At 41.8% G+C, this 14,517-nt stretch overlaps 1 protein-coding gene across 1 annotated transcript in view; it reads right to left on the minus strand.

Annotated features, from left to right (window-relative positions):
* The window catches only part of SMARCA1 (SWI/SNF related, matrix associated, actin dependent regulator of chromatin, subfamily a, member 1), a 100,332-nt gene that overhangs the window by 13,956 nt on the left and 71,859 nt on the right, over window positions 1-14,517 (minus strand). The window contains exons 21-22 of the mRNA XM_029067459.2: window positions 13,209-13,327; window positions 12,901-13,113 (exon numbers count right to left, since the gene is read on the minus strand). Of these exons, the coding sequence (XP_028923292.1) occupies window positions 12,901-13,113; window positions 13,209-13,327 (332 nt within the window). The remainder of the gene's footprint in view (window positions 1-12,900; window positions 13,114-13,208; window positions 13,328-14,517) is intronic.

Consider the following 14,517-nt stretch of genomic DNA (forward strand, 5'->3'; position numbering starts at 1 on the left):
GTCAGGGCTGCATAAAGTACCTGTGAAGAATGGCTTACCTGGAGACTGATTGAACAATTAATTTTACTGGGAGCTGCCTAATTAATAAGCATGATCTCATTCATCCTTGTCTGATTCTTTATTTAAGCTAAGGCTACATGCTTGGTAATTTATTTGGAGATGCTCTGCCAGCTCTTCAGTTCCTTTAAGCACTCTTATCTTTAGTTTGCAAACTCTACAGAGGACTCTAGAGCTGCCTCTATAAAGTTTGCAAACCGTACCATGCAAAAGTAGTACAATCAGTCTACAGGCTACAATCAGGCCTAGTGGATAGAGCACGGGCCGAGGAGTCAGAGGTCACGGGTTCTAATCCCAGGTCTGCCACTTGTCTGCTGGGTGACCTTGGTCAAGTGACTTTACTTCTCTGTGCTTCAGTTTCCTCATCTGTAAAATGGGGATTAAGACTATGAGTCCCATGTGGGACAGGAACTGTGTCCAACCTGTTTATTTTCCATATACCCCAGTGCTTAGTGCAATGCCTGGCACGTAATAAGTACTTACATACCATTAAAAAAAACACACAGAAATGAGAACTAAAGAACTAAACAAAACTATTCCACATAAATTATGTGGTTGTTAGAATCAGAATTGATAATTTTCTACTTTGGGTCCTTCATTTTCAATTGACTTTTGAAATGGGATTTATTAAGCACTTATTTTGTGTCAACCACTGTTTCTAAGGACTGGGATTGATTCAAGTTAATCAGACTTCGGCGAGGGATTATTAAATGAAATTCTTCCTATGAACTGTTTAGGAAATGGGACCATTTTCACCACTGGGGAAAGAACCTATGATGCAGGGAAAAGGAGGCAGCAAGAAAATTGCACAATAAAGAAGAGGCTCAGAAAGGATAGAAAATGAGAAGTGAAATGGTAAATGAAGATTAGAGAGAGTAGAGAAAAATAGAAAGAATGCCATCTGAGAAGCAGCGTGGCCAAGTGGATAGAGCACGGGGCCTGGAAGTCAGAAGGACATGGGTTCGAATCCCGGCTCCATCATTTGTCTATGGTGGCCTTGGGAAAGTCACTTTAGTTCTCCATTCCTCAATTCCTCGTCTGTAAAATGGGGGTGAAGACTGTGAGCCCCATGTGGGACAGGGACTGTGTCCAGTCTGATTTAGTTACATCTATCCCAGTGCTTACTACAGTGGCTGGCACTTAGTAAGTGCTTAACAAATACCACAATGATCATTAGTACTAGTATTATTATTACTATCTATTATTTAAGAAACTAAAAAGACTTTAAAAATGTATCAACACAGCCTCAAGACCAATCAGGAGAGACCAGTAACTGGACTGCACTCAAAGATCAGTAAGCATTGTCCCTGAACCCACATCAGTCAATCCACCGATTAATCAATGGTATTTACTGAGCGCTGACTGTATGCAAAGCCCTGCACCAAGCACTTTGGAGAGTACAGTACACCAGAGTTGACAGACATGTTCCCTGCCAGGAAGGAGCTTGTAGTCTAAAGGGGAGCTTATCAGCAAAATCCAGAACTTTCTGGAGGCCATATTATCCCCCAACCCACCCCCCAAAAAAGAGTATTTACTTCACAGAGCACAGCTGGACATGTAATTCAATATCCCCAAAATTATGCCTGGGCAAAGCGGACAAGCACGCTCCACAATATAAGAAGATTGGTTTCCTAGAAAACGTGATTATGTCGTGAATGGTTATATTACGGTTATAACACAGACGTGGAATTATATATTTTGGATCCATTTCCAGAACCTCTGGAATTCACAGCTATATACTGTGATGATAAAAACCACTATTGTTTTGTCCTTATTAAAGGAATCCCAAGCACATCACAATTTGAAGTGAGAGAGACAAGAGAATGGGATAATGAATTTTTGCCAGTGTAGCATTAGAGGGTTCTGTTGACTGTCGTGGCTTTTCCTCTTGATGAAAAATCTGTCCAACTTGGGTTGAGCAGAATCAGTGGTATTGATTGAGCGTTCACTGTGTGCAGAGCACTGTAATAAGCACTTGGGGGAGTACCATACAACAGGGTAGGTGGACCCATTCCCTGTCCACAGGGAGCTTACGGCTTAGAAGGGGAGACAGGTATTAATTTAAAGAAATAAACAGAAGCCTTCTTTCCTTATTAAAGCACCTTATATCAGACCAACTCCTCTGTTCCTTTGAACTCCTCTGTCCATTGTGGTCTTCTTCATTCAGATTTATAAATTCATCATCCTCTTTCCTAAAAATTGATACCAGATTGTTTGAGCCCAGGCCTCTAGCCGGCAGCAGAGGAACCATAACCTCTTCATCTGTTTTGGCATCTTGCACCGATGTCATGGACTGTTGAACTGGAGGGCCAATTCCGCTGACTGGAATGCGGTGGACCTTTCGGTAGCCACACCACCCAATCGCTACACTAAATTGCCTCCCCAGTTCAACCGTTTCTTCGATTATTGCTTCTGAAGTCTCTTCCAACACCTTGAACATCTGATACAAACTGTGGGCAGAAATGTCTCCAAGATCCATTCACTGTTGATTGCTTAAACTCAGCATCCACAGGGAGGGGGTCAAGAGAAATGTACTCATTTGCAGCACCTGGTTGCAACAGCCAAGCCGGACGGAATATAAACCGAGGAATAAAACAATTCAGGTTTTATCATAAAGTGGTTTCAAACTCTCTCCCCATCTTTCATTCCCTTCTACTATTAATAATAATAACTGTAGTACTGTTAAGCATTTACTACATGCTGGACATTGTTCCAAGTGGGGTAGATACAAGATAATCGGGTTGGACACAGTCCCTGTCTCACAGAGATCTCACAGTCTTAATCTCCATTTTACCAATGAGGGCACTGCAGCACAGAGACATTAAGTGACTTACCCAAGATCACACAGCCGACAAGTGGTGGAGCCGGTCTCCTCCAAGAGGCTTTCCCCATTTAGGCCTTCACTTCCCTGTCTCAGTCCTCCCTTCTGCTTTTCCTATGCCTTTCGGACTCTTCCTTCTAAGCACCCCTCTCCCAGCCCCACAACACATACGTACATTTTCATTAATTATGGTATTTATTAAGTGCTTGCTGTATATCAAACGCTATCTTAAGTACTGGGGTAGGTACCAGATAATCAGGTGGATCACAGCCCCCGTCCCACAGGGAGCCACCTGAAATTTATTTTACCCTCTGTCCCTCGTCAAGTCTGTTAGCTCCTGTGGGCAGGGGTTCACCTATACCTACTCCTTTGAATTAAACTCTCCCAAGCCTTAGCACAGTGCTCTGCACACGGTATATGCTCCATAAATAATAATAATGGTATCTGTTACACACTACTATGTGCCAGACACTGCACTAAGCACTGGGGTGGATACAAGCAAATCAGGTTGGATACAGTCCCTGTCCCAAATAGTACTCACAGTCTTAATCCCCATTTCACAGATGAGGTAACTGAGGCACAGAGAAGTGAAGTGACTTGCCCAACTTGCCTTGTCTTGCAAGACAAGCAGACAAGTAGTGGAGCCGGAACTAGAACCCATGACCTGCTGACTCCCAGGCCCGGGTGCTATCCACTATGTCATAAATACAAACGGTTTGATTGCTGGAAAGATAGAAACCAGAAACAGGTTTCAAACAATAAAGGATGCATTACAGAGGTGGTGTATCATGAGGTAGGTGCAACCTGGGCAAGTCAAAATTCAATTCTCAATCCATCATATTTCATTTATTGTTTTTAAGGTGTTCTTAAGCACTTCTACTATGTCCCAGGCACTGTACTAAGCGCTGGGGTAGAAGATTATCAGGTTGGGCACAATCCTTGCCCCAACAAGGGGGTCACAGCCTTAATCCCCATTTTACAGATGAGGTAACTGCGGCTCAGAGAAGTAAAGTGACTTGCCCAAGGTCAAGAGCAGACAAGTGGCAAGGCTGGGATCAGAACCCTGGTCCTTCTCATTCAGGTCCGTGCTCTATCCACTAGGTAACATTGCACTTACTGTGTGCAGAGTGCTATACTCAGCACTTGGTAGAGTAGAATACCGCACAGTTGGGAGACAATTTTCCACCGCTATCCCCTGACCCATTTTATTGAATGAGATCTATTAAGTTCTTAATACATGCCAAGCACTGTACAAAGCGCTGAGGAAGGTTCAAGACAATCAGGATGGACACGGTTCCTTGTCCCATAGCATGAATAATGAAGATTGTGCTCAATCACTGTTTAAAAACACCTTGTCCAGAAAGGGCTGGAGCTCAACCATTTAACAGAAGATACACTTAATCTTTTATGATACTCACGATTAATTACCCAGTGCCTAATAAATTTTCTCCTGACCAGGTTAATATTCTGCAGCCCAGGTTGGATGACTGGGAGAATTTGAAGATTTTATTATATTAACAAAATACAAAGATAGGGTTAGATTTTTTTCTTCACACCAAAGTTGAAAAATGCATTTCTAGAAAAAAAAAGCTAACCACAAAGAAGATAGGTCAGCAGAAATACTTGAGCACAAACTAATCAAGAGCTTTATTAAAATACTGCCTTCACCAAATAATTAATAGCAAAGACAAAAAACCCTCCATAGGCTAGAAATAAAAAGTCTACTTATCTGCCGGGTGACCTTAGGTAGGTCACTTCACTTCTCTGAGCCTCCGTTCCCTCATCTGTAATAAGGGGATTAAGACTGTGAGCCCCATGTGGAACAATGACTGTACTCAACTTGATTATCTTGCATATCCCAGCACTTAATATAGTGTCTGGCACATAATAAGAGCCTAACGAATACTATAAAAATTAAAAATAATTTAAGAAGTCAAGAAACCTGGCTTCTATCTCAGGCTTTGCACTGAGTCATCTAGGACAAACTGCTTAACCTTCTTTTGCTTCAGATTTTCTTTTGATTAGCATTCAGATCTGATGCCTCGATTGATGTCAAGCAATAGCACTGGAACGGTAGAGAAATGCACATCTCAAACTTAGTCCTTCATTCCTCTAGTTCAGATGAGATCTGTGGAGTCTCAATATCAGTGTAGGAGACGCTGCCCCAGATAAGGCCCAAATATAGTCGGTAAACCAAATTTCTGCTGAGGCCTTGTCCTGCCTCTGTCCTCGAACTCCCTCTCATTTCATATCTGACAGACCACCACTCTTCCCTCAAAGGCTTATTCAAATCCCATCTCCTGCAAAAGGCTTTCCCCAACTAAGCCATTCCTTCTGCTCTTTCCCCCTTCTGCATCATTTGGTCCAGAAACCCTTCCCTCCTCAAATCTGACAGACAATGACGCTCCCCACCTTCAAAGCCTCATTGAAGCCACATCTGCTCCCAGAGGTCTTCCCAGACTAAACCTCCCTTTCCTCTTCTCCACTCTCTTCTGAGTCATCCCATCTTGCTCTCATGGTTCTTCCCCCCTCATAGTCCCACAGCACTGATGCACAAATCTGTAATTTATTTATCTGTATTGGTGTCTGCCTCCACCTCCCAGACAGTAAGCTCCTTGTGGGCAGGGAACATGTCTATCAGCTCTGTTCTGTTTTACTCTCCCAAGTGCTTAGTACAGTGCTCTGCACACGGTGAGCACTCAATAAATACTATTAATTGATGGACTGTTCAGGTGGAGACCTAGATGCTGATGATTACTTGATGATTAAACTAAGTAAAGTAAATTGAAGTAAGCAAAAAAGGGGGGAATCAACATTTTAACCTTTAGGGTAGTATCTACTTAAGTTTTGGTCAGACCTGTGCACGCAAACAAGGTTTTGAATGTTTTACAAGGTCCTGAGGTTTAAACTAACAACGAGAATATTTTCTTGAACTTCATCTTGCCTCCTAAACCATCCCTTCCTCCCGATTTGCCCTTGTCCATTGACAACATCACCATCCTCCCGGTGAGTGAAGCCCACAACCCAGATATCAATCTCAGTTCCTCACTCATTTTGCAGTCAAGTCCATTCTACTGCTGAAACTGATATTTTCCTTAAAAGCATTTCCCGGGTGCATTGACATGCTTTTGAGGAAAGCATCGAGGAACAGCGTGTCTAGTGGATAGAGACCAAGCCTGGGAGTCCAGAAGAACTAGCTTCTAACCCCAGCTCTGCCACTTGTCTGCTGCGTGACCTTGGGCAAGTCACTTGCCCACTTCACTCCTTCTAAGCCAATGTCCTGACTGTTCCCAGTTCTCATCTTACCTGCCTCTGATTGCTAGCTCACTTTATTCCCAGAGCCTCCAATGCCCTTCCCTACCAAACCCACCAAACTTCATCCACCCCCACCTTCAAATCACTCCTAACATTTTACTTCCTCCAATAATCCCTCCCTGGTTAATTACTATTACCCCAATTCTTATTTTCACCTTTTGGTTGCCTCCTGCACTTCTATACACACTTATTTATTTATGCCCATTCTTATCCCCTGTGGATACATGTATCATTATGTCTGTCCATTTACCATGCAAGTCCTTAGGAGACAGAAAACATAAATGCTTTATACAGTGTCCTCAACTCAGTAAAGGCTCGGTAAATATTGCTACTATTACTAGCTCAAGTTATTTCAATTTGGGGGGTCAGAAGTGGCAAAAATTGCAACCCAATAACTAACCAGTAAATATATAAATCACCCTGGCAGTGATTCACTCACCTGCAATAAATAAGCTTAAGTCCAGGATCCTTTGAGGCTTTAGCATTGTTAGTGTTATAGTGTTATTGTTATCACTGCTCATTATTATTTTGTACTTTCCCATGCACCTAGTACAGTGCTCTGCACACATTAAGCACTCAGTAAATTTGATTGACTGACTGGAATTCACATGACACTTTGATAAGTGGCTGTTTAAAACAAAATTCTTTCACAATAATAATAATAATATTGGTATTTGTTAAGCGCTTACTATGTGCCAAGCACTGTTCTAAGCGCTGGGGTAGACACAGGGGAATCAGGTTGTCCCACGGGGGGCTCACAGTCTTAATCCCCATTTTACAGATGAAGTAACTGAAGCACCGAGAAGTTAAGTGACTTGCCCAAAGTCACACAGCTGACAAGTGGCCGAGCTGGGATTCGAACCCATGACCTCTGACTCTAAAGCCCGTGCTCTTTCCACTGAGCCACGCTGCTTCACAATGTACCACCATCTCTACTTAATCAGGAAATTAAATATCTACAGAGAGCAACAAGTAATAATTTCATACACAATAAAACCACTTCGTTAGTATGAGGGGGTTGGGGTACTAATCACTGGAGTAGATAGGAGTTAATCAAGTCCCACATGAGGCTTGCAATCAAAGTAGGAGGGAGAGCAGGTATTGAATCTCCATTTTGCAGAAGATGGAACTGAGGCACAGAGAAGTTAAGGAACTTGCCCAAGATCACAAAGCAGGCGAGTGGCAGAGACAGGATTAGAACCCACGTCCTCTGGTTCCCAGGCCCACACTCTTTCAACGAGACTGTGCTCCTCTCTAAAATGTGAAAATTAGGAGGAAAAATGCATCTGAAAGAAGAGAAAATGTAGCAATAGATAAAATCTAGCAATGGATATAACAATTGGTTGATTGAACCTACAAAAAGTGATTTAAAAAATAAACAAGGATTGCCCCTAATTTTCAGTAAAGAGATTTGTCTTTCCCCTCATATTGTTCAGAAGAACTGCAGGGGACAAAAGGTGTGGCCACCAGGGTGAGTTCTATATTTCAGTCTTATCATTTCTGCCTCAACAGCCCTCTGCACCTCCAGCATACTTTCAGAAGTAACCAGCTAAGGTAACTTGTGACCGGAAAAAGAGGAGAGGAAACATTTGCTCTGCTTCACTCAAAGGACTGCTGCTAAGATGAATCAGCTAAAAAGGACAAATGTATGGAAAGACTATCGATCAATCCATTGATCACATTTATTGAGCATTTACTATGTGTTGAACACTGTATTAAATGCTTGGGAGAGTACAATACAGCATAATTAGCAGATACGCTCCCTGCCCATAATGAGTTTACAGTCTAGAGGGGGAGATGGGCACTGAGTATACCCTTTCTCATAATGATTTTTTTCACTATTCCTTTCGGTTTTAGTAATCAATCATTCCATGGTATTAATTATTAATTGAGGGCTTACTATGTGCAGAGTATTGCACTAAATGCTTAGGAGAGTACAATCCAACAGAATTAGCGGACACCTTCCCTGCCCATAATGAGTTTACAGTCTAGTAATCTTTGTAAATCCTGAAGCTAAGAGCCCTGATGGAGACATTTCCAGTTCTTGTAAGCATAATGTCCCAGCTTGAAACAAACTCAAGAAAAATGCCTACTCTTCTTCACTTGAAACCCTGCTCTACAATGCTGGCTCATGACCCAAAAAGTCGCCCTGACTACAAGTAGCACAACTTAGAGGACATATAACCTCAATGAGAATAAAAAAGAAGCTAAGTGAAGTTACTAAAGAAATCAGAAAGTCTTTTAAAGAGAGATTTTCGGGAAAAAAGGCAGACTCTTCCTTTTGAAAAGTAACCACATACATACTGATATATTCCCTCACACTCTGAGGGAAAAAAAGAACACCGTACCATATTATATGTTTTAAACCTCTCAGCTTATGGTTTCGAACAAATATTGCAGTTGGAATCTGTCTTTGAATTGTTAAAAAAAAAGAGGGAGAAATTTGCATTTATTGATTAAATAAAATTTTCTGAAGAAAACGTTTGGAAGAGAGATGGGAAGATGGAGGAAAGAATGGGTTATTTCAACAGGCTTTGGGAGACACCTAGTGGCTTTTAGAGAATACATACAGTACTGACTTTTTTCCCTCTGGAAACTATCTTAACGGAAATCTATTCTTTCCTAACAAAAGCAGACCATTTAAAAAATCTACTTTACTGTAGTGCTTTGATTCAATATCGATGGCCGACATAAGGGACAAAAGGCGTATTATGTTGTCAGGACTGTGGATCTCATCAAAACCAGGTGCCAGTATCATAAATGTTCTGTCACATCAATTAATCGATGGTATCGACTGAGTGCTTACTATGTGCACTAAGCATTTGGGAGAGTAAAATATAACAGAATTAGCGGACACGTTTCCTGCCCATAATGAGCTTACTGAATTTACTGGCAAAAAGGGGAATGTAGACAAAGTGTCTATGAAATGCTAATGGCATGAAAACTCGGGAAGCACTAAGTTCAAAATGCATGGTTCCTTCAAGGGTGGGCTCAGGGAAGGGCAACTGAGATGAGCAGGGGATCAGAGAAACTTCCTAGTAAGGATGGACTGAAAGGATTTGAAATCTTCTCTGTGTCTCCATTACCTTATCTGTAAAAAGGGGATCAAGACAGTGAGTCCTAATAAGGATACGGACTGTGTCCAACCTGATTACCTTGTGTCTACCCCTGTTGTTAGTATACTGCCTGGCACATGGTAGTGTGGCCTAAGAGAAACAATATATCCAGCATACCCAAGTGGAAAGAGGTGGGAGTCAGAGGACCTGGATTCTAATCCTGCTGTGTGACCTTGGGCAAGTCACTTCGCTTCTCTATCCCTCAGTTCTCTCATCGGCAAAGTAGGGATTCAATACCCATCTCCCTCCCACTTAAACTGTGAGAAGCAGCGTGGCTTAGTGGAAAGGCTTGGGAGTCAGAGGTCGTGGGTTCTAATCCCCCCTCTGCCACTCGTCAGCTGTATGATTTTGGGAAAGTCACTTAATTTCTCTGGGCCTCAGTTACCTCATCTGGAAAATGGGGATTAAGATTGTGAGCCCCAGGTGGGACAACCTAATTATCTTGTATCTACCCCAGTGCTTCGAACAGTGCTTGGCATGTAGTAAGTGCTTAACAAATACCAGCATTTCTATTATTATTTTTATATGGGTCTTCAACAGGTTGTAACTCCCCGAGCTTCCATGTGTGGGTACATACGCATGTAATACAGATGCATAATGTAAAACAAAGATGACTATGTGCGTAGCAAGACACTCTCTCCTTACATATAATGGTATTTATTGAGTGGTTCCTGTGTGCAGAGCCCTATACGCAGAGGTCTATACTAAGTGCTTGGGAAAGTACAACAGAGTTGTAATGCAATGCAATGCAAAGTGCAAAGTGATCCTTGCCCACAAGTAACTTAGTCTACGTGCATATATATGCATAGAAAGACAGCCTTCGCCTTTGTTTCTCGAGGTGACGTTTTGTGAAATCCTATCCATGAGTGCTCATGTGACTAAAATGCCGGCACGGAATCGACGGTCCACGACCCTCGAGTGCACGTGAAAACACTTCCTAACTGCCAGACCTACAACATCTGCCTCTGTTTCCGAGATTGCCTCTGGGTAACCCAATATTCACGAAGCCCATGCTAGAGCTACTGAATTTGTCAGTCAGTCAGCCGATCGTATTTACTGAGTGCTCACTGGATGCACAGCACTGTACTGAACGCTTTGGAGAGTACAATATTACAACATAACAGTCATTACCAAAAACAAGCATCCGAGCCTACCTCAATTACCTCAGACACAGAGGCCCAACACTCATCCTTAGCCCTTGGGACCTTGATTTCTACCCTCAGAGCTTGTGTACATATGTTTTATTTATGTATTTTGATTTATCTATTTTACTCATTAAGTTAGCTATATTTTCCATTCGCTGCTCAGCTATATCATCCTGGTGTGTTGGTAATTCTTCCTGCTTTACCCTTGCCCTTCGTCAGGTTTCCTATTAGTAAATCATTTTCATCTATCTCCCTCAAGCTACTTTAAGCTCCTGGATGGCAGGGAACCAAGTCTTGCTGTTGTGATACTCTCTCTACTGCTGAATACAGTACCTGTCACTCAATAGGCATTGATTGCCTACCAACTGAATGATTGATCGAGAAGACTGAATATCAAGCTCTTGGAAAACAAAAAACAAACAAACAAACAAAAAAAAAAAACCACCTGCCAGACATACAGCAATTTTGGAACAATGAACTCTGATTTCAGGTAAGCCTGTGACTTAGATCGTAAACTCCCTGTGGGCAGGCAAGTTGTTTTTGGCTTCTGTTATTACGGACATCCAAGTAGAGATGTCCTTAAGGCAGGAGGTAATGTGGGATTGCAGAGGAGGGAGACCAGGGCTGGAGATGGAGATCTGGGAATCATCCGCACAGAGATAAGAGTTGATGCCACGGGAGCAAATGACTTCTTCAAGGGAGTGGTGTAGATGGAGAATAGAAGGGGACCCAGAAGGGGCTCAAATGCAAACGCCGAGGGCAGAACTAACAAAGGCCGAGCCAAGCCCAGGTTCAATCATTCATTTAATCGTATTTATTGAGCATTCACTGTGTGCAAAGTCCTGTACTAAGAGCCTGGAAAGTACAATTTGGCAACAAATAGAGACAATCCCTTCACAACAAGGGGCTCACAGTCTAGAAGGAGGTTCGCACAGTGCGTCAGAGCCGTGGAACACCAGAGTCACTGCCGGGGATTGGCATCTAGGGAGGAAGTCTGGGTGAACAAGGGGAGCCTAAGCAGCGGTCTCGAAAAAGACCCTAAGAGGAACAAACGTGTCACGATGACAAGGATGACCACATGTCCGTGGACGCAGTGCAGTGGAGCGTTAGCACGCTGGCCTTTCGGCCACACCTACACACACAAGGGCACTAGTAGTTCATTATCATTAGTCTTGTCTTCAAAAGCCAAGCATAGCTATATACCAACTACTCTGGAAATGAAATAATAATAATAACATTTATGGTATTTATTGAACACTTACTATGTGCCAGGCACTGTTCTAAGCACTGGGGTAGATACAAGCTAATCAGGTTGGACACAGTCCATGTCTCACATGGGGCTCACTGATGAGGTACCTGAGGCACAGAGAAGGTTAAATGACTTGCCCAAGGTCATACAGCACTCAAGTGGCAGAGTTGGTACTAGAACCCAGGACCTTCTGATTCCCAGGCCCATGCTCTATCCACTATGCTACGCTGCTTCTTTATATACACACATAACTTTGCCTATATTTGTGACATTAAATTTATTTACATCAATGTCTGTCTTCCCCTCTAGAATGTAAGCTCATTGTGGGCAGGGAATGTATGTACCACTTCTGTTGGATTGTACTCTGCCAAGTGCTTAGTAAAGTGCTCTGCACATAGTTAGTGCTCAATAAATACCACTGATCACATGGGTATACATCACTGATATTATGCTCTCCTTTCTTCAACTCTGATTTTGGAGTGTTGCTAATGGATAGTTTGGGAATGTCAACTCATTTTCAAATCTTTTTCCATAAATATAATTTAGGGACTCTTTCGTAGTAGCACCTTCATTTGCTAACTCTTCATTTTCGGTGCTTATAACCAATATAAAAGCAATCTTCATTTAATTGTAACTACTGGGTAGGAAAATCTAAGTTTCATTGTAATTCAATGTAGTATACAACGTGCTGAAGTTTCTGCCAAATCAGTGTTTTACCAATCTATTAAAAGTAAAAATATAGTTAAATATTAAACATGATTCCATAACCATCCAATTTTTGGCTCAGCCTCGGAAAACTCACCACCTGATTGTGAAAAATGAACCCTATTTAAAGGTCAGTTATGGATGGAGTCATCATTCAGAGTGCTAATTTTAGTGAATGAAAAACTGGCTTCACAGATTATCGTTTTTTAAATCTTCTTGACTGACAGGGTGTAACCCTTTTAAGATTTTAGGGCAGTATTTATTTTCAATTTCATCCAAGAACATTATTTACCAGCACTGTAACTTAAAAAACACCAAACCAAGCAAGTCTTAGAGCAGAAAATCATGAAGGGGAAAAAAAAAGAAATAAAAATTGTCCTCCTTCTGCCTTATTGCTTCCTAACTTCTGTTGTTCGGACCAAGAACCAAACTGCAACCTAACAAAGATGCGCAGTTTCCTTCTGCTTAAAAGTAAAACCTTAAGAAACTTACCATGGCCGTTCTCGACTTGATAAACCAGTCGAATCTGAACTGTGGAGCGTTGCGCACGCACTGTCTTAGTTCTTCATAGACGTTTTCTTTATCAAAGCCCATTTTGTGTAACATGCAAATCAAGAACCTGTCTTCTTCTTCTGTGTAGTTCTTTCCTTTGTTTGTTCCATACTGAATGCGCAACTGATGAAATGGGGCTTTATATCTTGCGATCTGAATACCAAAAAAACAGTTCAGAACAACAAATTTCATCACAATGGCGGTATATGCGGCAAAACCATTACTAAAAATTTCAGGAAAAATGCTACCTTGGCATCCAAAGCTTTCTTGATACTGATTCTTCGTTGGATCCTTGCTTCGCCTCGTTCGATCTGAGCCATAATTCTTTCGATATCTTGCAGCTCATTGCAACGTTCCCAAAAGACAGCTGAAAGGCAAAAATATTATATTTTAAAACTAAGTTGGACCAGAAGATGGGATTTCATTCTCATGGCAGCCTACCAGGGATGCTTACTGAAAAAGAATAAACTAAATGTTACTGCTGTAGTCACGTTCTTTAAAAAGGAAACTCCTTAAGAGAAACATTGTTACACAAATCCAATTTGTAAATATGGGGAATTCGGTTCCAGGGAAATGTTCTCTACCAGATGAAAGGCACTGGGTGCATACGTGGAATATGTTTTTAAAATACTGAAGAGACACAACACCAACAGTGATAACTGTGAACCTTGATGGAGGAAGTGCAATTGTGGAAAACATCGAATATAGAATTCAAACTAATGGTTTTCCCAATTTTCTTAATCCTCGTCAAGCACTTCGCAATCTCCTGCTGGCCACTTTTGATCCGCAGTTCTCAGTACATGATCAAAATGAGTTAAACCCACTCAAGAACTACTATGTGGTAGCTCTACAATTTAAGCAATTGTTCAAAAAGAGTCCCAATGAAGTGGGAGTGTCTCCTGGCTTTCATTCCAAACAGCAGCGGCGAAACAAAAAGCACTCCACAAGTTAAAGTGTACGTTCCCTAATACATGAATGGCTTTACAATGAAACAACAAGAACCAGGGTGATGAATCAATCAATCTATCAATGGTATTTATTGAGCACTTATTTTGTGGAGAGTACTGTACTCAGCACTAGGGAGAGTACAATCCAACAGGATTAGCAGACCGATCCCCTACACATAATGAGCTTAGAGTCTAGAGGACTGCCTGCATACCTAGGAACTGTAATAAAACATTAATTTTCTTCTATCCCTACAATCTTGGAATTTAAGTAGAGAATGGTAACATGTTTTTCATAAGGTTTGGCAAAACTGGGAAACTAATGCTTTGCTTGAAATTCAGACGAGCTTCAGGAATTACAAGTTTCACCGTCAGCCCCTTTAGATGTTTCCTTAATCAGTAACACGCTGATTATTCAATGAATACCACAAAGGCCGACATTTAGAGAGACTCCACCTTCAGTGATACTTCCTACCCAGAGACTGATCTGATCTGATCTGCTTGCAGTGTGGTCTAATGGATAGAAACTGGGTTTGGAAGACAATAGATCATATGTTCAGGTGGCTTCTTTGTCTGTTTGGGTGGGACGTTTCTAGAGGTAGCAGAAGGAACC

The sequence above is a fragment of the Ornithorhynchus anatinus genome, chromosome 6 (genome assembly GCF_004115215.2).
Source record: "Ornithorhynchus anatinus isolate Pmale09 chromosome 6, mOrnAna1.pri.v4, whole genome shotgun sequence".
NCBI classification, from domain to species: domain Eukaryota; kingdom Metazoa; phylum Chordata; class Mammalia; order Monotremata; family Ornithorhynchidae; genus Ornithorhynchus; species Ornithorhynchus anatinus.